This window comes from Muntiacus reevesi, chromosome 2 (genome assembly GCF_963930625.1).
Source record: "Muntiacus reevesi chromosome 2, mMunRee1.1, whole genome shotgun sequence".
Lineage (NCBI taxonomy): Eukaryota > Metazoa > Chordata > Mammalia > Artiodactyla > Cervidae > Muntiacus > Muntiacus reevesi.
The window spans coordinates 11,333,053-11,358,887 of NC_089250.1; the positions used below are offsets into that span (position 1 = coordinate 11,333,053).

The 25,835-nt window shown below is 40.1% G+C and overlaps 1 protein-coding gene across 1 annotated transcript in view; it reads left to right on the plus strand.

Moving 5' to 3' along the window:
* Nucleotides 1-25,835, plus strand: part of LOC136157105 (ankyrin repeat domain-containing protein 26-like) — a 209,646-nt gene that overhangs the window by 143,755 nt on the left and 40,056 nt on the right. The window contains exons 6-12 of the mRNA XM_065919137.1: nucleotides 4,334-4,440; nucleotides 5,924-6,061; nucleotides 7,315-7,382; nucleotides 9,885-9,918; nucleotides 11,027-11,096; nucleotides 16,589-16,649; nucleotides 16,740-16,936. Coding sequence (XP_065775209.1) covers nucleotides 4,334-4,440; nucleotides 5,924-6,061; nucleotides 7,315-7,382; nucleotides 9,885-9,918; nucleotides 11,027-11,096; nucleotides 16,589-16,649; nucleotides 16,740-16,936 — 675 coding nt within the window. The remainder of the gene's footprint in view (nucleotides 1-4,333; nucleotides 4,441-5,923; nucleotides 6,062-7,314; nucleotides 7,383-9,884; nucleotides 9,919-11,026; nucleotides 11,097-16,588; nucleotides 16,650-16,739; nucleotides 16,937-25,835) is intronic.

The window sequence follows — 25,835 nt, forward strand, 5'->3', positions numbered from 1 at the left end:
CTGTAGTGTTTTATTGATAATAGTATGTAAATAGGTAGACTGAGTAGTGTCCAGCAGGCCCTGTTACCATGGAAACAACTCCAAAGCCAAGTCAGGGGGTGGGTGGAACCTGTCAGAGCCCGCAGAAACGGCAGCGCTGTCTCTCTCAGCCGCCTTCAACCCCAGAAGGAAGATTTTCCCACTAGAACGTGCTCAGGAATGGGTCGTCGGCTCAAGTCCTACGAACACTGAAGGCCTGGGAGAGTGAAGTGATGTGGTGGGTGGCTGCTTCCAGGGGCTCAGGGAATGGGCGCAGCTGCTGGGGGAGGGATGGGGGCAGGAGGAAGGAGAACCAGTGCTCAGCAGGGGGAGCTGGGGGGTGCAGGTGGGCCGGGGAGGCAGCAGGCCTGGAGCCCTGAGCCCTCCAGGACCCCTGTTCTGAGATCCGGCCAAGTGGGTCAGGTCATGTTTGACACCAGCCAGGGCGTTCACTTGTGCTGGTGACCACTTGGTTCGCCAGGTGCACAGCTCGGGTCTCCCACTCTCAGCCCTGGGGGGCTGCTCGGCGGGGCTGCAGCTGAGTGTGGGGAGCTGGTGATGGTGAAGCTGCCCCTCCTGCTCTTTCTCCTGCGGCTTCAGCCCCGCCAGGAGCTGCAGAGAGAGCTCCCCCACTCTCAGAGCTGGGCGCAGTTTTCCTTGCTTGGAAGCTCCAGCCTTCCCTGAGTGAAAATATTTTGAAAGCACTTGATTGTCTAAGATGTCACTTTAAATCACGATATTGCTCAAGAAGCATTAGAGAGCAAAGCGTTCTTTTTTGTTTATGGCAGATATTTGTGATAACAGCAATTGTTAAAGGTAAAACTTTTTCCAAGTATTTTTCCCTTACTGAAAAAAAATTTTTTTTTTCTAATTAGTCTAAAATGACACAGTAATGCAAAATTTGCCTTGGAGAAGTAGACTTTGTCTTAAAACTCAAACAAGCATTTGACAACATAATAGAAATGTTGCTGTTGTTAGCACATTCCAATTATATGAAAAAATGATTTATATAAAAATGATTTCTTTCTCATTGCCCAAGGCTTCAGAGACTAAGAGGAAAGGAAAAAGAGCGAGCAGGTGAAAAACGCAGATCAGGCTGGAATTTTGGCAGTTGGGGAAATGCCAAGAAGAGGGTTTTTTTTTTTTTTTTTTTTTTTTTTTTTAATATGCATTTGGCTGTGCTAGGCCTTAGTTTCAGCATGCAGCCTCAGGTTCCCTGACCGGGGATCGAACCCAGACCCCTACACTCTGAGTGCTGGGACCCAGCCTCTGGGCCACCACAGAAGTCCTGAGGTTTTGGTTTTGTTGTTTTCCCCCTTCAGTTTGTATATTTTGGTAAGGTGCTTTTCAGTTTCAGGTATAATAGTTGTTATTTTGAGAAAGAGATTGAATGAGTTGGAGACTTGCCTAGGTATCAGTTTTAGGAAGACTCTGCAGAAATCAGATCAGCAGTGAAGAGGCGGTGATTAAGTTGGAAAGAAGAGAGAAGAACCAATATTGAACAGAAATATTATCCTATTCTGGCAGAAACAGCCAGTTAGATAAGAGTCTAGACTCTGCTCTCAATCTAGAAGGTCTTGATGGAAAGGAAGGGGTTTATAAAAAATGAGATCCGGTTGCCTTTTGTGTTTATTAGTCCCTGTTCTACCATTATTTACCCAGGAAAATTTAATTGTTTTGATGACTCTTGCCTCTTACACTTTTCTTTTTTCTTCAAATCCTCAAGTAAGAGAAGGAATTGGCCATGTGGGTTAGAGATGAGACTGGAATGTTTGCTGGGCTAATTCTCAGCTAGATTGTACTGGTGAAAACCACAATCCATTGGGAAAGTTTATAAAAAAATTTACAAACCTAGGCTGTTCCCTGAAGATTTTGATGGAATAAATCGAGGAAGGCCTGGACTTGTGTATTTAGAAATATTTCCTTGAGATTCTGATAGGATCCTTGGTGAAGAACTATGGAGTTATTAAGTATAATTTCTAGTGCACCTATCTCAACAATAAGTAATCTATAGAAGAGTTGGAGTTTGATCAATGCTATCTACTTCCGTCAGCTCCCTCCTTTGCAACAATATTAGCCTGACTTTTTCCTCTGCCTCTGTGATTGAGAAGTTAAAAGGAACATTTTTGGCAATATCTATTGGCTTGAGTGATATAACTCCTTTTTCTTCCAACCACTAATTATTCAGTGACACTCCAAGAGTCTTTAGAGATTTGCTCATGGCCAAGTCACTTCATCTGTAGAGTCTGACCCTTTAAGAATTTTACAGCTTCTGTTACCAACCAGGTCATTAGGTCAACAGATGTTTGTTAGCAACAGGGTTTTCCTGACCGCGGTAACGGTAATTCATGAGCCTTCTTTTGGTGTCAGCAGGACAGACTCTTGCAGTGTGTCTGTTAGATTTGCTGCGTCCTGGCATAAGCGAGAGGACAGCTTTAAACATCAAAACCCATGAAGTTAGTACAGATGGGGATTGTTTTAATCATTTAGTTTCAGCAGTCTTAGGAACTCATTATCCATTTGGTTAATAATCTGGGAGAATTCTAGAAAGAGATTGTAGTTTTAACAAGCAGTGGAAACATTCTTCAAGTGGGAATTTTGTCTTGTTTTTTAAATTTATTTTAATAAAATTATGAGTCAATAGCAATTTTTATTACATGTTGAGACCCACTTTTCTTGTGAAACACATGATACTCAAGAAAGGAAAGCTTTCACATACAAATATTTGCTTTATGCCCACCTGTTTGGAAACAGCAAAACGTAAAAGCACAAATGGGCTACAGACCAAATGTGGTCCTTGGTTATGTTTAGCTTACCTAATTCCACAAACTGAGTCAACATTTAAAATTTAGGAAACTCATGCAGATGTCTGCGTTTCAGGCTTCTCAGAGACCCAAATCTGGTCCCCCTTGAGCCCATTCTACTGTTTGATCTGCATGTGGAGGCCTCCCCTTCTGTATGGGGCGTGTGTTTGCGGGTTTGCCAGCCTCACCTGGCTTTTTCACTTAGGTCACCAGGTTTCCCTCTCCATAAGCATCTGAGTTTCCAATTCTTGATTTATAGTTTATTTTGATAACTATTTCAAAGTTTTAAAGACAGTCTAATTAATCTATAATTGATTCCATATTTTAAAAGAATCTCTTAAGGATGGGATTGAATTTTTCAAATTAGAGTTTTTAAGTTGGTTGTGGCGGTTTCACACTGAATGAGTCTCCCAGACACACAGGATTATGAGAGATAGCGTGGGGAGAGTTCACGGAAGAGCAACTCCCCGAGAAAATGCTGAGTGCATATTTATTGGTAATTTATCTTGTAATCCTTCACTAAGAACCGTAAAGCAAGACAGAGACCAGAACTCAGGGATTAAGGAAGCTTCCTCCTGGAGGTCATCACATGAGAGCCGTCAAGAAAGGTCTTTGAAGATAAGCGCCGTCAAGAAAGGTCTTTGAAGATAAGCGTTGTTGTTCTGCTTGAAACAGCATCTAGCTAATGCTGACCTGTCAGTTTCACTTAAGGGCGCGGTAAGGAAGAAGCAAAGGAGAATGAGTAAGATTAAATATCAGGAGACTTTGCTGAGAAGGCCGAGAAACATGGTGCCCACAGTTGGTTTTTTTGGAAGAAAAGAAAACAACCTTTCTCTTTGCATGTTCATGTAGAGGATAACATTCCCATTGGAATGTCTGTGAACCTCATGAGGTTACTCTTGGTCATCCTTGCATAGGTTATGCATGCCACAGATAATATGATGTATTCCTGCCTCAGCGTTGTTCCTAAAATATGCAGCTACTAAATCAAGTAGCTAATTGATTCTCTCTGGAGGAGTGTTGAGACTAGTAATAGAGCAAGTAAATACTACAATATTCCTGATAAATACCATGATAGAAGCAAAGATTCTTGGAACCAGTAAATGTTGAAAGTGAGTTTTAGAGAATGACTCTGTGGTTCATCTTTGGAAGAGGAAGAAGAGGAGCATTTTATTCTTTAGCTTTTCAAAAGACGTATTTGGCTGCACTGGGTCTAGTTGTCACACGTGGGATCTTGAGTTTCGGCATGTGGACTCTAGTTGCCCGACCAGGGATGGAACCTGGACCCCCTGCTTGGGAGCTCAAATCTTAGCCCCTGGACGCCCAGGGAAGGCCAGGAGGAGGAGCATGTTGAAGAGATAGAAGGCGCGCCGGGGCTGAGGAGGAGGGACTCCCGTTTATTTGCTTTCTGAATTATATGTTTAAGTTCAGAGAATCTATTGCATGATTTTCAGTTCAGTTTAGAAATAGGTTAACTGGGTACATTCGAAATGGTTTTTCCTGTTTTACAGGATGACCTCACACCATTATTATTGGCCATAAGTGAAAGGAAACAGCAAATGGTGGAATTTTTAGTAAAGAAAGAAGCAAATGTACACGCGGTTGATAAGATGAAAAGGTACAGTTGTTCTTTTTCTTTTTAAAAACCTTAGTGCTGTTCTTGGGTGCTAACATCAAGATAAAGATTAAATTAATAAGGTTTCATTTGTGATCAACACTTTATCAGTTAGGTAGAAAACCAATTATTCTGACTGGGAGTCGTGAAAAACTATATAGCAGGGATATATAGCAGGATTCGTATTCCTTTATAATATTGAGTGATGTCATATGCAACCTGTTCTTTTTTCTGGTTGATCTTGTAGATGCTGAGGGATTTCATACTAGTTTCATTAGCTTTATACAATATGGATTCTGCTTTTTAGTTTACCTTATGACAGTATCGAATTTCTTAATTCTTTTATAATGATTGTTTAACCTCTACTTTGTGTATATTTTTCCTTAAAAAATGCACACTAAACATAAAGGACTTGATTTTGTCTTTTGGGTGACTCTTTGCTTTCAATTACTTTCTTTGAAAAATACTGATGTTATTAGATTGCAGAAGAGTCCTTCACAGTTTAGTGACTAAACAACAACAAAAAGTGATTAGTAATCACTGTCACCAGATACTGTGGGCTCATCAGTTTTTATCCCTTTTTATTTCTAGTACATTTTGATGTTTTCATTTTAAGTGAAGGCAGAAGGAAGAATGATAGGTTTAATTGGATAAACAGTTGCTTCAACAAAGATAAGTCAGAGGTGGATGATACAGACGAAAATGATGGGCTTTAGATTCAGACTGGGTTCAGCTCCTAGCTTTCCTCCCTATTAGGGTTATGACCTTGGGCACATTACTTATCATCAGCAAATAAGTTTCCTTGTACAAAACGGCAAATAGTAATGCATCCTTCAAAGGTGGCTGTGCGTATACATAGTATTTCATTTAGTGAAGAGCACATGCTTGTCCACATCATTAAGTGCCACGGTGACTATTTTTATTTCCATTATTGTTAATATTTTTGTTTTAAGCCAGCAAGTAGCCTTTGCTTAACCCAGCCTCTAGCTGACTTTGAAGCATAATATATCAGACTAAGGAGGAAATGGGGGATTCGTTCCTTAAACACTCACCTGCCTCAGATAAGTGACCTCAGCACAGTTTCTTGTCCATCAAGGACTTTGATATTATTTTTGAAAAGCATTTATTTATTTGACTGCCTGGGGTCTTAGTCGTGGGAACTCTCAGTTGCAGCATGTGGGAGGAAGGTCCCTGTCCGGGGATGGAACCTGGGCCCCCTGCCTTGGGAGCCTGGAGTCACAGCCCCTGGTCCACCAGGGAAGTCCCCATCAGGGACTTTTGAAATAGTAAGTGCTGCTCCGTGCCATCCCAGCGGGGCAGGAGGCTGCTTTTCCGTCGCTTCAGTTTAGCCTTGGAGGTCGTTTACAAGGATGCACACTTGAGCGTGTAAACGGCAAGATGTCACCTTGGTAAAGCACACCAAACGAGCTGTTTCTGTAAGTTCCCTCAGCTTCCTGAGGGTGACGCCGTCTCTCTGTTCTTTTAGAACCGCCCTCATCCTTGCTGTCAGTTATGAGTCTGTGAGTGTCGTCAGTCTTCTCCTTCAGCGAGGTGCTGACGTCTTTTCTCAAGATGTCTTTGGAAGGACTGCAGAAGAATATGCTGCTCTTAGTGGTTTTAATACGTAAGTGTTCACATTAAAACGCCCGTGATCACTAAACTGCCCCAAAAAGAATTTTAACTGTCATTTGTTACATGACCAGTGAGAGTTTTCTGTTCGGTGCAGGCAGCTTCTATCCTCTGTGGGCACCTTTCCTTAGGTCATAGGTTCCCTGTCATCCTTCCCAGAGTAGTGGGTTGCAGCTTGCCTGAGATTCCATGGTTACATGGAGGGTTGGCCCCTCATGGGATCTGTTTCCTGCAATAATGAAAATCTTCCAAAGGATTTATCTGCCTCAACTGTAAATGTTTTCTGAGTCTGTCTCACAAGGAACCCATTCACCAGACCTCCTTAAATCTCAAGTAAGTTAGTTCGGAGGAATTCAGAGAGGTAAGCCCTGCCTAGGACTTGCCAGTATCCACTGTAAGAGTAGGGTTATGTCTTCCACGTGAATCAGAGATGAACATGGAGATTAAGCATCATTGTCAGAAAGATCTGCTGGTTGAGAGTTTGAGCAGGTAGAGAAGGGAGAGTAGTGGTCCAGGCCAGGTCTTGATTGTGATTAGTTTTCTGTGCTTGGTGTGATTAGCTACAGTAATGGGGGATAATTATGTTACCTCCTGTAGTGAGTTCATATTTTATAAGTAAATTTAGGTACAAATTATATAAGAGCTGAGATTCCCTAAATTACAAACCACAGAGAACACTAATCACCATAATTAATAACAGTTCCCTGAAACCCTTGAATGCTAAACATATAAGAAAACACACATTGGTTTTATTTGGAATTCCAAAGTAGTTCCAACAGTAACGTTCAAGAGCAAATTATTCCATTCTTTGACTGTTTCTGCAAACATTCTGGGGATATATTATCTCATTAACTCCTCTTAATCCCCTTGTGAAATAAGGCAGTAAGATCCCAGTTGTGTAGAGGATGACTTTGAACTCAAGGGAAGCAATTCTCTCGGATCAAAGAGCAGTCGGTTACAGAGCTAGGATTTGCGAGTTGGAAAGAGTTTTCGTATGCCAAGCTAAATCTGGTTAATCTACTGAGCTCTGTTGCCCTCAGTTCATGACTACGTCATCTTCCTTTTCTTTCTCCTTTAAATACATGCTAAATAAAACTTGGTAGAACTTAGAAACTTGAAATGTATGGGACAATTGTAGTTTTAATATTATCGCTGACATTGTCTGAAATAATCTAAGAATTTAACATATTTGGTAGTTTTTTTTCATATTAGTGTTAAAATATTGTTTATCACATTTTTAACACATAGCATTTGCCAACTGATCTCTGAATATAAAGAAAAGAGGCCTAAAACTCCTCCCGAAAAGAGCAACCCAGGTATGTCATCTGATAATAATGAATTACTCTTGGTGATTCTACCATAGATAAAGTAGGAGTGAGGAAATTTCAATAATGAAAGAACTATGATAAAATTAGTGTAGATTGCATGTGTTTTTAAATGAATTTCTTAATAGTCTAGTCTTCAGAATTATTAAAGAAGTTAATTGTAGGTAATTTAACATCAGAGACAGTATTGTCTGAAAAGCATTCCATGTATTTAATTACAGCCCCTAAAATCCTGTATTAGATTTTTATGTACATTACAAAAAATGTTTAAGTTAGTATGATATATATTTCATCTGTAATCCTATTATAGCAAATGGACTTCTTATAAAAGTGGAGCTTTAATTTTTACAAATAGTTTGCATTTAGTGAATGAGCAGTTATTACTTACTGTGTAGTGATTGGTCTCATTAAAAAAGTTACCATCGTTTAAACTGGGAGCCTCAACAGTCCGTTCCTGGTAGGATAAGAAGTGATAAACAAGAAGAACTGCAGTGCTGAACCAGTGTGCAGCATACCAGGAAGAGATTACTTTCGGAAGATACCTTCCAATAGTACAGATCAGAAAAGCGATGCCTCGTTGAGAAGCACCGGTTATTTTGCCTATTGTGTCAACAAGGTCTCTATTACCAATTTTATTCCTCACAGATCCAAAAAGAGCGAGATAGGTTGACTTCATTAGAACCAGATGTTTTCTTCTGTGTGTTGGATAATTGTCATGATAGTATAGTTTTGTAAGAACACCATGTTCTGTTGCCATTATTTAAAAGATGATCATAATAGATTTTCAAATAGATCAACTTGGGACTCTGCAGATTCTAATAAAAGAACCACCGCACTTCACATGGGCAAAAACACCACCGTGACCCCCGATGTGGCATCTAGCACATTGTCCAAGCTCTCTGAGAACTCCTTTAAACCTAGTTCACCTCTGTCTAATCAAAGGGGGCTTCCCAGGGGCTCAGCAGCAAGGAATCCGCCTGCCAGTGCCAGAGATACGGGTTCCAGCCCTGGATCGGGAGGAGCTCCTGGAGAAGGAAATGGCAACCCACTCCAGTATTCTTGCCTGGGGAGTCCCATGGACAGAAGAGCCTGGTGAGCTACAGTCCATCGGGTCACAGAGAGGCGGACACGGCTCAGTGACTGCACAGCAACAACATCCACCAAAGAACTTCTGTAGGTTGGTTTTACCCGTTAGCAGCGATACAGAGATGACATAGGGTCTTGGTCTTCAGTATGCTCAGAATAGAATACAGTTGCCCCTGGTTAATTTCTATAGTTTTTGAACAGAGTTTTCAAAGAAAACATTCTTATTTATTTGTTCATTTGTTCACCAAAGAGATAACTTTCAAGTGTCTTTTATGTCCTAAGCATTGTTCTGATGTCACAGGGTGCAAACATTTGAAAGTCACTGCTCCTGCCCTCCAGGCTCAAGCTTGCAGTGCTCCTCTCCCCGTGGAGTCACTGCACGTGAGTCATCCCTCCAGCATCAGATCATGATGACGCACGGGAAACGTTGTCCAACAGCACCAGAGTCCATAGCTTCCTCTCTCCTTCCCTCCCTCCCCTTATTCATCAGCTTAGGGTCTGATGACGAATGCCTTCCAAGCTGAAAAAGCATGATTTCTCTCAACCTTTGCCATATAATGGGGAGGATTGATGTAATGATAGCCCTCAGTAGAACACAGCACTGTTTGGACCATCCTGCTCTAGGTGGTCCAGATACTCTTGAACAATGGAAGGTGACAGTCTCAAGAGATCATACTTTTCACATGTATTCCTACGTACACATATATATTTAAAGCATTAAAATGCTCAGCCTCCGTGAACCCTGCAGCATGCTCACCACTGCAAGTCCAGTCCCCATCCTCACCACCCAATTGACCCATTTACCCTCCCCCACCCCCCGTTCAAGAGATTATCCTTGCTAAACCTGGAATCACTACATCTTTCATACTTCTCTTGCATTTGGAAAGAGGGCCAGGAAGACTTTGTTTCCTATGTTTTACCACACTCTGAAGTTCAGCGCCTGTAGACCACGCTTCCTTGTGATAGGGCATTTTCATCCTGAACTGAAGAGCCAGAGAATTTGTGTTATGTCCCAGCAAGACACCTGTAGGCTCTGTTCACTGCTCCAGGGAATGGACGTCCAGAAGTACTGTGCTGTTCAAGTGTGCTATTGTCAGTTTATAGTACTGATTCTATTAATGGTGTAGTATCATTTTCTGTCAGTCTCCTAGAGTTTGGTTAGGATTATGGTCCTTGTATCAGCAGTTCTTTCTTTTTTTCTGTTCTGCCTTTGATGATCATAAAGGAGAGGAGTGGTTCTTAGGCATTAATGGCCCATGAGTATAGTACAATCACTATTCCCTCTAGTGTGGTCTCCAGGTGTGGTCCCAAAGGAATACTTTTAAACAAAACATCAGTCTTGAGGTTTGAATAGTCTGTATTTTTCTTTTGTTGATTTAAAATGTGTCTTCCTTTTTTCTTTAATAGTAGATACGAGTTCTGAAGAAGCCTCTTTAAGCAGGTAGGATTTGACGGATTTTTAAAAATTGTACGTGTTACTAGGAGAACACACAGAGAGGAGAAGCTACTGTTTGTTCAGCATTCCACTCCGGGCTAGAGACTGCATTATGGGCGTAACATCTGTGACTTCATCGAGTCATCAGAGCAGCGTTGTAAATAACTGTGTCCTGCTTTTACTTAATTAGGCAACTGTGGTTCGGGGAGGTTGATGAATTGACCCATGATTCCATGGTTAAAATGAGTTGACCTGTGATATGACAGCTGGCCTGCCTGGCTCCAGCATCCACTCTCGTGTCCCTCAGCAGAAATTGAGAAGTACCCGTCTAGCATATAAGTGAAACATGTAAAATTGTTCTCTGACTTGTGTCCATTTTCGGTTTTAGACATTGCGGGGGACTCCTGTATCCCCTTTGCAGTAAAGGGAGGAATGGGGCCTTCTCCATCAGTGATTCCCCTGCTGCAGGACCAAGACTGCCATTTCTGATGGACACAGATTAGTCTCTGAACCAGGGACAGACAATGGAGAAGGAACAGCATATCCTTCTGCTTTGAGTCATCAGGTTTATTCCACTTTGGGCAAACAAAAGTTATGTCAGTCCATCAGTTAGATTTTCAGCTATTAGGACTTGGTGAAAACATATTATTTTCAGGCTCTGCCAATATATTGGCTGTCAGTCTTTGTTAGTGGAAACTAAGGATGAGGCTTCCCTAGGTGTGTCATAGGTTGGGAGAGATGGGAGCAGAAACAGGTAACCAGCATCTTCTTGGAGCCTTCTCTGGGGAGCAGTGGGTAAGATGGTGAATAAGACTTCTCCTCCCAGTGCCGGTGCTGTGGGTTCAGTCTCCAGTCAGAGGAGCTGAGGTCCCGCAGGCCTCGGGGTCAGAGAGCCAGAACAAGGCAGAAGCAGCATGGCAACAAGTTCAGTAAAGACTTTAAAAATGGTCCACATCAAAATATCTTAGAAAAAATGTTTGAAAACAGAGGCCAAATTTTAATTATGTCAAGAAACTTCGTTTGCTGCATAGATAGCCAAACTTTCACTTGGTTTTTTTTTCTTCATTTAAAGAAATGAACTCACTCGTTTTTGTTGTATGTTTATGCTCTAAAGGTTTTCCAACAAACCTGGTGCTGACTCATGGCCTCCGTCAGATGATGAAGTCTTAGATTTTGAAACCAAGGTAAAGTGCCCTCTTGTGAAATTAGTTTTCATACTCTGAATTTAGCTTCATGTAGTATTTACTCTTAAATTCAGCAATGGTGTCCCTCTCACTGTTTTATGTTTATAATGGAAAGTTCTTCAGAGCAAACTATTTTATGGAAATATGACTGGTTGATTTTTTTTTTCTTTTTAACTTTGCTGAATAATGAAGGTGGGGTGAAGAAAACAATGGGCTGGAAAATACAGAGTGACAGGAAAATTGTATTGGAAAAGCTTTCCCACAATGAAGGAACTATGCATTTTGGTCAAGGATAAAGAGTCTTACTGTGAACTTTAAACCATAAGGACATGACTTTTGCAATACTCACAGTGCAGTACTCAGACAGTCAAGAATCTGCCTGCAGTGGTGGAGACCTGGCTTCGACCCCTGGGTTGGGAAGGTCCCCTGGAGAACAGCTGCCCACTCCAGTGTTCTGGCCTGGAGAATCCCATGGACCGCAGAGCCCATGGCGTTGCAGGGAGTCGGACACGACTGAGCGACTTTCCCTTCATAGAAGCGGAGACTGTGAATAACCGTAAGACCAAATTTGCAGCTTGGGATTTTTTTTTTTTTCTATTGTAGTTTTAAAAAGACCTACCCCAAGTCCTGTGTCACATTCTAAAACTTCGGATTTCAGACATTTTGTATTATTGTGATTTAAGTATTCATCTTATAGCCCCGTATCAGTGTAAGCTAGTGGAGTTCAGAAAACAGTTGTGCATCTCCTGGAGCATGTAGCATAGGTCTCGAGTGTAAGAACCGTGTTGATAGTTTTTGAATGTGAATAAATAAAGAGACAAACGGTATCCTATATAATGTTACAGGTAATATAGTTCAGTTGTGTTATGTTGAGGAAGGGGGTCCTGCATAACAAGGAAATAAATAAGAAATACGTGAAAAGTGAAAGGTTACAGTGTTTTTTTCAGTGTCCACTCATTGTGAGATGAGAAATTTAGGTGAAAATTTTTGACCTTTTTTGCCCCATCTTCTGTTCCATTAAATGTTTCTTTTCAAGCCATACATTCTCCTCAGAATTTTGATTACCAGTTCTTTTTCCCAGTGAATAGTTAGGAATATTTCTTAATCAATTTTTCTCTCTCTCAAGTAATATTTTACAACATTCAGGTAGTGATAGATGACCGTGTGTAGCTAATCGAATGACACTTTTTATAGTGGCAAAATTCAACTCTTATACGGTAGTATTTATAAACAAAAAGTTTTACAGTAATACAGATCACTATATTAGGGATATATTATGAACAAAACCCTCTGTCTTAAATATATGTTTTATAGACAACATATGTTGACATTTTCATAAAATTTGCAGAACAATATAGATGTGTAATTTATATATTAATAAAAGCATATAAAACAGAGGCTTTGTTCATAGTATATCCTTAAGAATACTGATATATTATTGATCTACAGTATATAAATTTTAAATGTTCGTGTTTTTCCACAAACCTTATTATGCTTATTTTTTTTTTCCTTAAGTTTGTGCTTGACTAGGAATGTCTCTCTCTCTCTGCTTTCTTTTCCTCCCCCACCTTTTTCTCTCTTTTTTACTGTTAACCTAATATTTCTTTGCAGAATACTTTCCTTCAGTGTCTGTTCTTTCAGTCCATCTCTGTCTCTTGTGAACATGTTTGATTATGGCTTTCTGTTTAGTGTGTTTGTGGCTTTCATTCATGATCATTTCTCTACAGGTTTACTCTTGGTTTTTCTCCCTTTTTCTTCGAAGGAGCCAGATTGAAACAATCATTTGTCTTTTGCTGTTTAACAAACAGAATAGAAGTAGCTTATCCTGTTTGCACTTGTAACCTATCCAAATAAGGTTCTACTAAAATCTAAACTTATGTATTTCCCTTCCCAAGTGATAATTCATGCATGTAGAAATCATGCAAGTGAATTTCAGAATATAGCGATTAATTTAAATGTCTTAGTTTTTCAGTAGTGCTCTAAACAACCAGGGACAAATTTTTTTTCTAGAACATTTTGGTCGAGAAAATAATCTAGTGGGTGTCATAGTATTTGTAGAGCAGTCAGTTGGGGTAAGGAGAGGAGCATCTGGGGTTTCTGATGTCATCTGTCATAATGCTTACCCCATGAGAAGGTTCAGTTCAGTCGCTCATTCGTATCTGACTCTTTGTGACCCGGTCAATCGCAGCACGCCAGGCCTCCCTGTCCATCACCAACTCCCAGAGTTTACTCAAACTCACGTCCATCGAGTCAGTGATGCCATCCAGCCATCTTGTCTTCTGTCGTCCCCCTCTCCTCCTGCCCCCAATCCCTCCCAGCATCAGGGTCTTTTCCAGTGAGTCAAGTCTTCTCATGAGGTGGCCAAAGTATTGGAGTTTCAGCTTCAGCATCAGTCCTTCCAATGAAAACCCAGGACTGATCTCCTTTAGGATGGACTGGTTGGATCTCCTTGCAGTCCAAGGGACTCTCAAGAGTCTTCTCCAACACCACAGTTCAAAAGCATCAATTTTTCAGTGCTCAGCTTTCTTCACAGTCCAACTCTCACATCCATACATGGCCACTGGAAAAACCATAGCTGTGACTTAGATGGACCTTTGTTGGCAAAGTAATGTCTCTGCTTTTATATATGCTTTCTAGGTTGGTCATAACTTTCCTTCCAAGGAGTAAGCGTCTTTTCATTTCATGGCTGCAATCACCATCTCAAGTGATTTTGGAGCCCCCAAAACTAAAGTCTGACCCTGTTTCCACTGTTTCCCCATCTATTTCCCATGAAGTGATGGGACCAGATGCCATGATCTTAGTTTCCTGAATGTTGAGCTTTAAGCCAATTTTTGCACTCTCCTCTTTCACTTTCATCAAGAGGCTTTTTAGTTCCTCTTCACTTTCTGTCATAAGGGTGGTGTCATGTGCATATCTGACGTTATTGATATTTCTTCCAGCAGTCTTGATTCCAGCTTGTGGTTCTTCCAGCCCAGCGTTTCTCATGATATACTCTGCATTTAAGTTAAATAAGCAGGGTGACAATATACAGCCTTGATGTACTCCTTTTCCTATTTGGAACCAGTCTGTTGTTCCATGTCTAGTTCTAACTGTTGCTTCCTGACCTGTGTGTAGGTTTCTCAAGAGGCAGGTCAGGTGGTCTGGTATTCCCATCTCTGTCAGAATTTTCCACAGTTTATTGTGATCCACACAGTCAAAGGCTTTGGCATAGTCAATAAAGCAGAAATAGATGCTTTTCTGGAACTCTCTTGCTTTTTCTATGATCCAGTGGATGTTGACAATTTGATCTCTGGTTCCTCTGCCTTTTCTAAAACCAGCTTGAACATCTGGAAGTTCACCGTTCATGTATTGCTGAAGCCTGGCTTGGGGAATTTTGGGCATTACTTTACTAGCATGTGAGATGAGTGCAATTGTGTGGTTGTTTGATCATTCTTTGGGATTGGAATGAAAACGGACCTTTTCCAGTCCTGTGGCCACTGCTGAGTTTTCCAAAAATGCTGGCATATTGAGTGCAGCCCTTTCACAGCATCATCTTTCAGGGTTTGATATAGCTCAACTGGAATTCCATCACCTCCACTGACTTTGTTCGTAGTGATGCTTTCTAAGGCCCACTTGACTTCACATTCCAGGATGTCTGGCTCTAGGTGAGAGATCGCACCATTGTGATTATCTGGGTCGTGAAGATCTTTTTTGTACAGTCCTCCTGTGTATTCTTGCCACCTCTTCTTAATATCTTCTGCTTCTGTTAGGTCTATACCATTTCTGTCCTTTATCGAACCCATCTTTGCATGAAATGTTCCCTCGGTATCTCTAATGTTCTTGAAGAGATCTCTAGTCTTTCCCATTCTGTTGTTTTCCTGTATTTCTTTGCATTCATCACTGAGGACAGCTTTCTTATCTCTCCTGGCTATTCTTTGGAATGCTGCATTCAAATGGGAATATCTTTCCTTTTCTCCTTTGCTTTTCGCTTATCTTCATTCCATAGCTATTTGTAAAGTCTCCTCAGACTACCATTTTGGCTTTTTGCATTTCTTTTCCGTGAGGATGGTCTTGATCCCTGTCTCCTATACAAGTAGTCTCCTGTCCATAGTTCATCAGGCACTCTGTCTATCAGACCTAGTCCCTTAAGTCTATTTCTCACTTCCACTGTATAGTCATAAGGGATTTGATTTAGGTGATACCTGAGTGATCTAGTGGTTTTCCCTACTTTCTCCAATTTAAGTCTGAATTTGGCCATAAGGAGTTCATGATCTGAGCCACAGTTAGCTGCTGGTCTTGTTTTTGCTGACTGTGTAGATTCTCCATCTTCGGCTGCAAAGAATATAATCAGTCTGATTTCGGTGTTGACCATCTGGTGATGTCCATGTGTAGAGTCTTCTCTTGTGTTGTTGGAAGAGGGTGTTTGCTATAACCAGTGTGTTCTCTTGGCAAAACTCTATTAGCTTTTGCCCTGCTTCATTCTGTACCTCAAAGGCCAAATTTGCCTGTTACTCCAGGTGTTTCTTGACTTCCTACTTTTGGATTTCAATCCCGTATAATGAAAAGGATGTCTTTTTTGGGAGTTAGTTCTCAAAGGTCTTGTAGGTCTTCACAGAACCATTCAACTTCAGCTTCTTCAGCGTTACTGGTTAGGGCATAGGCTTGGATTACCGTGATATTGAATGGTTTGCCTTGGAAACTAACAGAGATCATTCTGTCATTTTTGAGATTGCATCCAAGTTCTGCATTTGGGACTGTTTTGTTGACCATGATGGCTACTCCATTTCTTCTAAGGGATTCCTGCCCACAGTAGTAGATATAATGGTCATCTGAGTTAAATTCATCCATTCCAGTCCATTTTAGTTTGCTGATTCCTAGAATGGCAACATTCACTCTTGCCGTCTCCTTTTGACCACTTCCAATTTGCCTTGATTCATGGATCTATCATTCCAGGTTCCCATGCAATATTGCTCTTTACAGCAGCGGACCTTGCTTCTATCACCAGTCACATCCACGACTGGGTCTTGTTTTGCTTTGGCTCCATCCCTTCATTCTTTCTGGAGTTATTTCTCCACTGATCTCCAGTAGCATATTGGGCACCTATCAACCTGGGGAGTTCGTCTTTCAGTATCCTATCATTTTGCCTTTTCATACTGTTCATGGGGTTCTCAAGGCCAGAATACTGACGTGGCTTGCCATTCCCTTCTCCAGTGGACCGCATACTGTCAGACGTCTCCACCGTGACCCATCCGTCCTGGGTGGCCCCACACGGCATGGCTCAGTTTCATTGAGTTAGACAGTGGTCCTGGGATCAGATGGGCGAGTTTTCTGTGATTGTGGTTTCAGTGTGCCTGCAGGTTAGTCAGGGGCCCAACTGGGATCTGAGTCCACACCTGAATGACTCCAGAGCCTGTGCTCTTTGTGTTAGGTCATATAGTAATGGGGGTGTGGGATTATAATTCTTTTATTCAGTTGATACTTGTTATGCTTCAAGCTCTTATTTTCTTCTCCAGCATGTCCCGAAACCAAATTTAGCAAAGCTACTGAAGGCTTTTCAGCAATCCAAGAGAGACGGTAAGTTATTTGAAGACTGTCCTCCTGGTGTTATTCACTGATTTGAAATTACACAGGTTCTTACGTACTCTCCCGTTTTTACTGTATTAGAAGCAGAAAGTGGCATTGTGAGACGGGAGAGTACCACCTTCTCTGAGAACAATAATTCTGATAGTGAAATTGAAGATGTGCTTGAAACCTTTCCCAAACCATCACCCGGAGTCCAGGGCTTCCCTCATCCTGCCTTTCCAAGGCCTGATCCTCTTCCAAAACCACTCAAGACTCTAGCAGGCCTTGGTCTTGCAAAGGTAAGTTGTGTTGTTTTTAACTCTTGTTTTCCCCTGTACTTTTCCACACACCATTCCCTTGATCCTTATGATGACAAAAAGGATTCCACCATGGAAATGGAAGGCTTCAATGTCATGATACAAAACGATGTGATAGTAAGAGCAATATATCTGCATGATTCAGATTTATAAATGTTGGCATACTAAGTATGCCATTTAGAAAGAAAAGAATTACAAAGCAATTAGGAAAAAGAGCTAGATGAATATGAAGATGGGGAGGGCGATGAAGGGGAAGAATTCATTTAAGAAGGATAAGATGAGTATGAGATGGAATGAAGGTCAAGATAAAACAGATTATTTTACAAACACAGCAGACATAGTGAGGGTAAGTCAGATGAGGTACTCTATATTATAAATATGAGATGAATTATTTGAAATTCAACTTAGGAGAGAGTGAGGTCGTGAAAACTCAATAGTTAGACTCTTCTGAATGACATATACCCGAGTTTTATGAAGAACTGAAAGAAAATTTGATCCTTAGGATTTTTGGTTGTTGTTTTCGAGGTTGGTGGTGGTTTTTGGTTTTTTTTTTCTTTAATTGAAGTGTAGTCATTTACAATACTGTGTTAGTTTCAGGTGTATAGCAATGTGACTTGGTTACACTTGTATATGTATATATCTATATTGAATATAGTTCCCTCTGGAAGTTCATTTCAATTTGAAGTGATTTTTCTTTTTAAAAAAATTCTCACTTTGAAATGAATGAAGCAGTGTCTTCTATTTAATCTAGCAAAACTTTCATTCGTAGGGAGTTCTAGGTGAGCTCTGTTTTAGGCCTTAGCAGCTGTGTTATGAATGAAGAGTTTGTGGCCCTTCCGTTTCTTGTGGTTACTAACTTACTGTTTGATACATACTTAATGTACTTAACTAATTTATCTTGCTGTTTGGTATAGTCTTGGTGGAGGTTTTGGATCTTTTTGAAAATAAAGAGGAAATAAGTAAGCATTTTATCTTCTCTTTTACTAAACTTATAATTTATAATTATATAAATGAGATTCTTAAACTCTCTTCATGACATAAGAAAATTTTAAGTTGCAACAGTCTTAAAGAAAAAAATGTAGAAATTCCCCCCCCCCCCACCTCCGGAGAGATTCTGATTCATCTTTTCCTAATATCTGCAAGTAATGGGCAATTGCACATATTAAATGAATGAAATCACAATTCATGATTTTTTTCTTATGTAGACTACTTGTTATAAAATCATAAGGAAAGAAGAATTACCAACAGTTTGTAAAATTGTCTCAGAAAGATAATTTTTTTACTTTCAAAAATATCTATAGTAATAAGTATATTCCATTTTAAGAATTTTATTAAAGAGTAAAATTTTAAGAGTTTTTTCTAAGAAGTTATTTTTAAGTTAAGTTTTATTTTTAAGAAATTTATTTTTAAGAAACTATTAGCTTCAGTATTTATAGGTGTTAAATTAGCATGTCAGTTCTTTGTTACACATGTTAAACAAAAATGCGAATTCTTCCATATCTAAAACTCAGTCATTGTGGTTACTTGATTTTTGCAGCTCATTTGTTTTTTCCTGATGTGAATATTGAGTCCTGCTTGATAATCATAGATGTATTTGAAACCTTTGAAATCTCCAACTTGGATAATCATAGCTTTACTACTTTTTTAATATCTAGATTGTTCCTTCAATCTTTATCTGCCATTTGCAGAAGGCATAGATAGAAAATTAGAGCCGTTAGAAAAGAAGAAGACGAGGAAATTTTCAAATGGGGTTTTTAGAAAATGTATTTATTCTTTAATTGAAGGATAATCTCTTTCCAGAATTTTGTTTATTTCTGTCAAACATCAACAAGAATCAGCCGTGGGTACACCCGTGTCCCCTCCCTCCCAAACCCCGTCCCACCTCCCTCCCCATCCCACCCTTCTGCATTGTCTCAGAGTCCCTTTCTGAGCTGCCTGAGTCCTACAGCAAATTCCCACTGGCTCTCTATTTTACACATGAAATTTTATATTTCCATGTTACTCTTTCCATCCATCTCACCCTCTCCCTCCTCCCCTCCTCCATGTCTCTAAGTCTGTTCTCTATGTCTGTTTCTCCATTGCTACCCTGCAAATAAATTGATCAGTACATTTGTAGATTCAGAATCTTTGTAGATTCCATATATGTGCAAATAGTATATGATATTTATATTTTTCTTTCTGACTTGATTCACTCCAGAGAAGGCTCTAGGTTTGTCAGCCTTGTTAGAGCTGACTCAGATGTGTTCCTCTTTATGGCTGAGTAATAGTCCATTGCATGTATTGTTCTAGTTCTGTGAAAAATGCCATTGGTCATTTGACAGTGATCACACTGAATCTGTAGATTGCATTTGGTAGTATAGTCATTTTCACACTATTCATTCTTCCTACCCAGGAATATGGAATATCTCTCCACCTGTTTATGTCGTCTTTCTTTTCTTTCCTCAGCGTCTTAGAATTTTCCGTATACAGGTCTTTTGTCTCCTTAGGTAGGTTTATTGCTAGATATTTTATTCTTTTTGTTGCAGTGGTGAATGGGATTGGCTCCTTAATTTCACTTTCTGATTTTTCATTGTTAGTGTATAGGAATTCAAGTGAGTTCTGTGTATTGACCTTGTATCATACAACTTTGCTAAATTCACTGTTTAGCTCCAGTAATTTTTTTTTACTAGAAAATAGTTTCTCTTGGGTTTGCTATGTGTAGTATCATGTCATTTGCAAAAGTGAGAGTTTTACTTCTTTTCAGATCTGGATTCCTTTTATTTCTTTCTCTTCTGATTGCCATAGCTAGGACTTCCAAACCCATGCTGAATAATCGTAGTGAGAACGGACAATGTTGTCTTGTTCCTGATCTTAGAGGGAATGCTTTTCATTTTTCCTCATCAAGAATAATGTTTGCTGTGGGTTTATCCTATATGGCCTTTACTATGTTGACATAAGTTCCTCCTGTGTCCATATTTTGAAGCGTTGTTGTCATAAACAGGTGCTGAACTGTGTCAAAGGCTTTTTCTGCCTCTATTGAGATGATCACATGGTTCTTATTTTTTAGTTTGTTAAGATGGTGCATCACATTGAAATTGGTTTGTGCATATTGAAGAATCCTTGCATCCCTGGCATAAACCCGAATTGATCATGGTGTATGAGCTATTGAATGTGTTGTTGAATTGTCTTTGCTAATATTTTGTTGAGGGTTTTTGCATCTGTGTGTCAGTGATATTGGCCTGTAATTTTCTTTTTTGTGTTGTCTCTGCCTGGTTTTGGTATCAAGGTGATTGTGGCCTCATAGAATGAGTTTGGAAGTGTTCCTTCCTCTGCAGTTTTTTGGAAGAGTTTCAGAAAAGTAGGCATTACCTCTTCTCTAAATGTTTGACAAAATTCCCCTGCAAAGCCATCTGGCCCTGGGCTTTTGTTTTTGGGAGATTTTGGATAACACTTTCTATATCAGTGTTTGTAATTGGCTTGTTTGTCATTTTTATTTCTTTCCTGATTCAGTTTTAGGAGGTTGAACTTTTCTAAGAATCTGTCCATTTCCTCTCAGTTGTCCCTTTTATGAGCGTATTGTTGCTCATAACGTTTTCTGATGATCCTTTTCATTTCTGTGTTGTCTGTTGTAACCTCTCCTTTTTCATTTCTAGTCTTGTCAATTTGATTTTTCTCCCTTCTGTTCTTGATGAGTCTGGCTAGTGGTGTGTCCATTTTGCTTATCTTCTCAAAGCACCAGTATTTAGTCTGATTAATCTTTGCTATTGTTGCCTTCATTTTCTTTTTCATTTATTTCTGCTCTGATCTGTATGATTTCTTTCCTTCTGCTGACTTTAGGGGGTTTGGTTCTTTTTCTAGCTGCTGTAAATGTAGAGTGTTGCCTGTTCAGTGCTTTTCTTGTCCTTGAGGTAGGATTGTGCTGCTATCAACTTCTCTCTTGGAAGTGCTTTTACTGAATCCCATAGGTTTTGGGTGATCGTGTTTTTGTTGTCATCTATTTCTAGGAAACTTTTGATTTCCCTGCTTATGTCTTCAATAACCTTTTCATTATTCAGTAATGAATTGTTTAATCTCCATGAATTTGTGTTTTTTGCCATTTTTCTCCTGTAGTTGATATCTAGTCTGATAGTCTTGTGGTCAGAGAAGATACGTGATACATATTTTCAATGTTTTAAAATTTACTGAGGCTTGGTCTGTGGCCCAAGATGTGGTCTCTCCTGGAGAATGTTCCATGTGCAGTTGAGAACAAAGTGTATTCTTCTTCATTTGGATGAATAGTCCTGAAGATATCAACTAGGTCCATTGGGTCTAATGTTTCATTGAAGTTTTGTGTTTCCTTATTGGTTCTCTGTCTTTTTTTTTTTTTTTTCATTTATTTTTATTAGTTGGAGGCTAAATACTCCACAACATTGCAGTGGGTTCTGTTGCACATTGACATGAATCAGCCATGGAGTTACATGTGTTCCCCATCCCGATCCCCCTTCCCACCTCCCTCTCCACCTCTCCTCTGGTCTTCCCAGTGCACCAGGCCCAAGCACTTGTCTCATGCATCCCACCTGGGCTGGTAATCTGTTTCCTTATAGATGATATACATGCTATTCTCTCGAAACATCCCACCCTCGTCTTCTCCCACAGAGTCCAAAAGTCTGTTCTGTACATCTGTGTCTCTTTTTCTGTTTTGCATATAGGGTTATCATTACCATCTTTCTAAATTCCATATATATGTGTTAGTATGCTGTAATGATCTTTATCTTTCTGGCTTACTTCACTCTGTATAATGGGCTCCAGTTTCATCCATCTCATTAGAACTGATTCAAATGAATTCTTTTTAACAGCTGAGTAATATTCCATGGTGTATATGTACCACAGCTTCCTTATCCATTCATCTACTGATGGGCATCTAGGTTGCTTCCATGTCCTGGCTATTATAAACAGTTCTGCGATGAACATTGGGGTGCACGTGTCTCTTTCAGATCTAGTTTCCTCAGTGTGCATGCCCAGAAGTGGGATTGCTGGGTCATATGGCAGTTCTATTTCCAGTTTTTTAAAAAATCCCCACACTGTTCTCCATAGTGTCTGTACTAGTTTGCATTCCCACCAACAGTGTAAGAGGGTTCCCTTTTCTCCACACCCTCTCCAGCATTTATTGCTTGTAGACTTTTGGATAGCAGCCATCCTGACTGGCGTGTAATGGTACCTCATTGTGGTTTTGATTTGCATTTCTCTGATAATGAGTGATGTTGAGCATCTTTTCATGTGTGTGTTAGCCATCTGTATGTCTTCTTTGGCGAAATGTCTGTTTAGTTCTTTGTCCCATTTTTTGATTGGGTCATTTATTTTTCTGGAATTGAGCTTCAGGAGTTGCTTGTATATTTTTGAGATTAATCCTCTGTCTGTTGCTTCATTTGCTATTATTTTCTCCCAATCTGAGGGCTGTCTTTTCACCTTACCTGATTCTCTGTCTTGATGATCTGTCCATTGGTGTAAGTGGGGTGTTAAAAGTCCCCCACTATGACTGTGTTGCTTTTGAATTCCCCTCTTATGCATGTTACTGCTTGCCTTGTGTATTGTGGTTTTTCTATGTTGGGGGCATAAATATTTCCAATTGTTATGTCTTCTTCTTGGATTGACCCTTTGATCATTATGTAGTGTCCTTCTTCGTCTCTTATGATATTCTTCATTTTAAAGTCTGTTTTGTGTGAAATAAGGATTGCCACACTGGCTTTCTTTTGGTTACCATTCAAATGGAATACCTTTTTCCATTCATTTACTTTGTCTGTATTTGTCTCTAGGTCTGAAGCGGGTCTCCTGTGGGCAGTATATATATGGCTCTTGTTTTTGTATTCATTCAGTTATTCTGTATCTTTTGGTTGGTGCATTGAATCCATTTACATTTAAAGTACTAATTGATATATATGTTCCTGTTGACATTTTCTTAATTGTTTCTGGTTTGTTTTTATAGATCTTTCCTTTCTCTTGTGTTTACTGGCTGTAGGTCCCTTTAGTATTTGTTGTAAGGCTGGTTTGGTGGTGCTAAATCCTCTTAACTTTTGTTTCATCTGTAAACCTTTTGATTTCTCCATCAATTTTGAATGAGATCTTTTCAAGTAGGGTTTTCTGTTTCTTTCTTACGTCACAGTAGTACTTTAAAATGCCTCATAATTCCATCCTCACATAAACATTTCTCTTCTACAAATTAAAACTTGTCTTTTAAGATCAATTTTAAAACAGAGTCTTCTTGTAGCATCTTGAATGGGTGTTTTACAATTAAAGCTTTTCATTAAACTTTAAAATGCCTATTATGGTAATATGTCAGAAACAAGTATTTGCATATTTTTTAAAAAGTATATTTTTATATCCTTGAAACATGTTGAAATACATAATTGACCATTTTAATCTCATAGTTTTCTTCCCCTGGTATTGTTTTATTTTCAAAAGTTCAGAATTCTGCCTAGGTTTGCATTAATTATACCAAGTTAGTATCTTTTACAAATAATTAAAGTATATGTTTTTCCTGAAGAAGTTAATCTTTTTCTAATTCAAATGTTTTTACCCAAATCCTTTCTTCTGAGTCCCTTGCATGCCTCAAAATAATTTATTATACCCCAAACTGAAGGCATTATCCCTGACGCTTCCCTCATCCCTGACTCTTTATAAGCTGTCCCTTCATCTGTCCTCTGCATCCTAGTAGACAGCATCCCTGAATTTCAGCCACAGTAGGAAAGATCCTGGACTCCAAACGTCCTTGAAATTACCAGCTCCAGTCACTCAGGAAGTTCAGTATTTTCTGCCTGCTTATCAGTTTTCATATCTTATCACCATAACTCACTGTCTCACCTATAATCTTGAAATATTCTTTTCTAGTTTGGCTACCCTGATGTTCTTTTTTATGTTGCTGCCAGAGTAATCTTTCTAAAATATTCTTGCTAATCTTTTCATTCCTCCTGGCTGTGCAGTTTGTTTTAGAATGACTGTTACCATTTCTGTTTGGCTGTTTTTAACGCCAAATTGGCTTTTTAATTGCAGTTTCATGGACACTTTGGGTGATGCACAGTGTCTAGTGTGCTTACTTCCCACGTGGAGATTTGCTTACAGGCTTTTGGTTTCTGTTTTCCTCTTTACTGCCCTCCTGTACATACTGTCATGTTTGCTGCTTCCTTCAGTCTGCGTCTGAATTTGGCCATAAGGAGTTCATGGGCTGTGCCACACTCAGCTCCCGGTCTTGTTTTTGCTGACTGTATAGAACTTCTCCATCTTTGGCTGCAAAGAATATAGTCCACCTGATTTCGGAATTGACCATCTGGTGATGTCCATGCGTAGAGTCTTCTCTTGTGTTGTTGGAAGCGGGTGTTTGCTATGACCAGTGTGATCTCTTGGCAGAACTCTGTTAGCCTTTGCCCTGCTTCATTCTCTACTCCAAGGCCAAATATCCAAATAGGGAAAGGAGTACATCAAGGCTATATATTGTCACCCTGCTTATTTCACTTATGTGCAGAGTACATCATGAGGAACGCTGGTCTGGATGAAGCACAAGCTGGAATCAAGATGACTGGGAGAAATATCAATAACCTCAGATATGCAAAGGACACCACGCTTATGGCAGAAATTGAAGAACTAAAGAGCCTCTTGATGAAAGTGAAAGAGGAGAGTGAAAAGGTTGGCTTAAGACTCAACATTCCAAAAACTAAGATAATGGCATCCGGTGCTATCACTTCATGGGAAATAGATGGGGAAACAGTGGAAACAGTGACAGACTGTATTTTCTTGGGCTCCAAAATCACTGCAGATGGTGGCTGCAGCCATGAAATTAAAAGACAGTTGCTCTTTGGAAGAAAAGTTATGACCAATCTAGGCAGCATATTAAAAAGCAGAGACATTACTTTGCCAACAAAAGTCCATCTAGTCAAAGCTATGATTTTCCCAGTAGTCAAGTATGGATGTGAAAGTTGGACTATAAAGACAGCTGAGTGCCAAAGAATTGATGCTTTTGAACTGTGTTGTCGGAGAAGACTCTTGCAAGTCCCTTGGACTTCAAGGAGATCCAACCAGTCCATCCTAAAGGAAATCAGTCCTGAATATTCATTGGAAGGACTGATGCTGAAGCTGAAATTTTGACCACCTGATGCGAAGAACTGACTCATTGGAAAAGACCCTGATGCTGGGAATGATTGAAAGCAGGAGGAGAAGGGGACGACAGAGGATGAGATGGTCGGATGGCATCACCAACACAATGGACATGAGTTTGAGTAAACTTTGGGAGTTGGCAATGAGCAGGGAGGCCTGGCGTACTGCCGTCCATGGGGTCACAAAGAGTCGGACATGACTGAGGGACTGAACCAAATTGAACTTGCTACTTCCTTGTGCAGGGCAGTCTTTTCCCTTTCATTTGAATAAAAGCATGGCACCTAATAAAATAAAATATTTTTGTGATGATGTAATGCCTTTACTTGTTTAGTAGATCCCCGTCACTTGAAGGAAGAAGATGACACTTGCTTCTTCCTGTGTGAACCTGGTGCTCCAGTTTTGTCTCTCGATACAGTTCCCAGTAACTGTGATCTGTTTTCCACATGACTTGTTGACGTTGGTGCACACCGCATCTGTGGGTTCGGGCCGCCCTTCCTAGAACCCCCCTCCCATCCCGGCTCCGCACGCTCTGTCTCTGAGACACAGCCCGTGTCCCAGCGTTCCGTGTGCTTCGCGGGTCCTCCCGCCTCCTCGCCCCTTGGAGCCCGTGCTGCACTCTCTGCCCCTCAGCTGCAGAGCTGCCGACGGATCCTCTTCTGCTCTTGTTTGCTTTCATGTGTCTCTGCCTCACCCAGACACACAGCAGAGTCACTTTTCTTTACAGTTCTAACTCCTCCCGGGACATCCTAAAGGATGTCCTAGACACAGTGATTGCGTG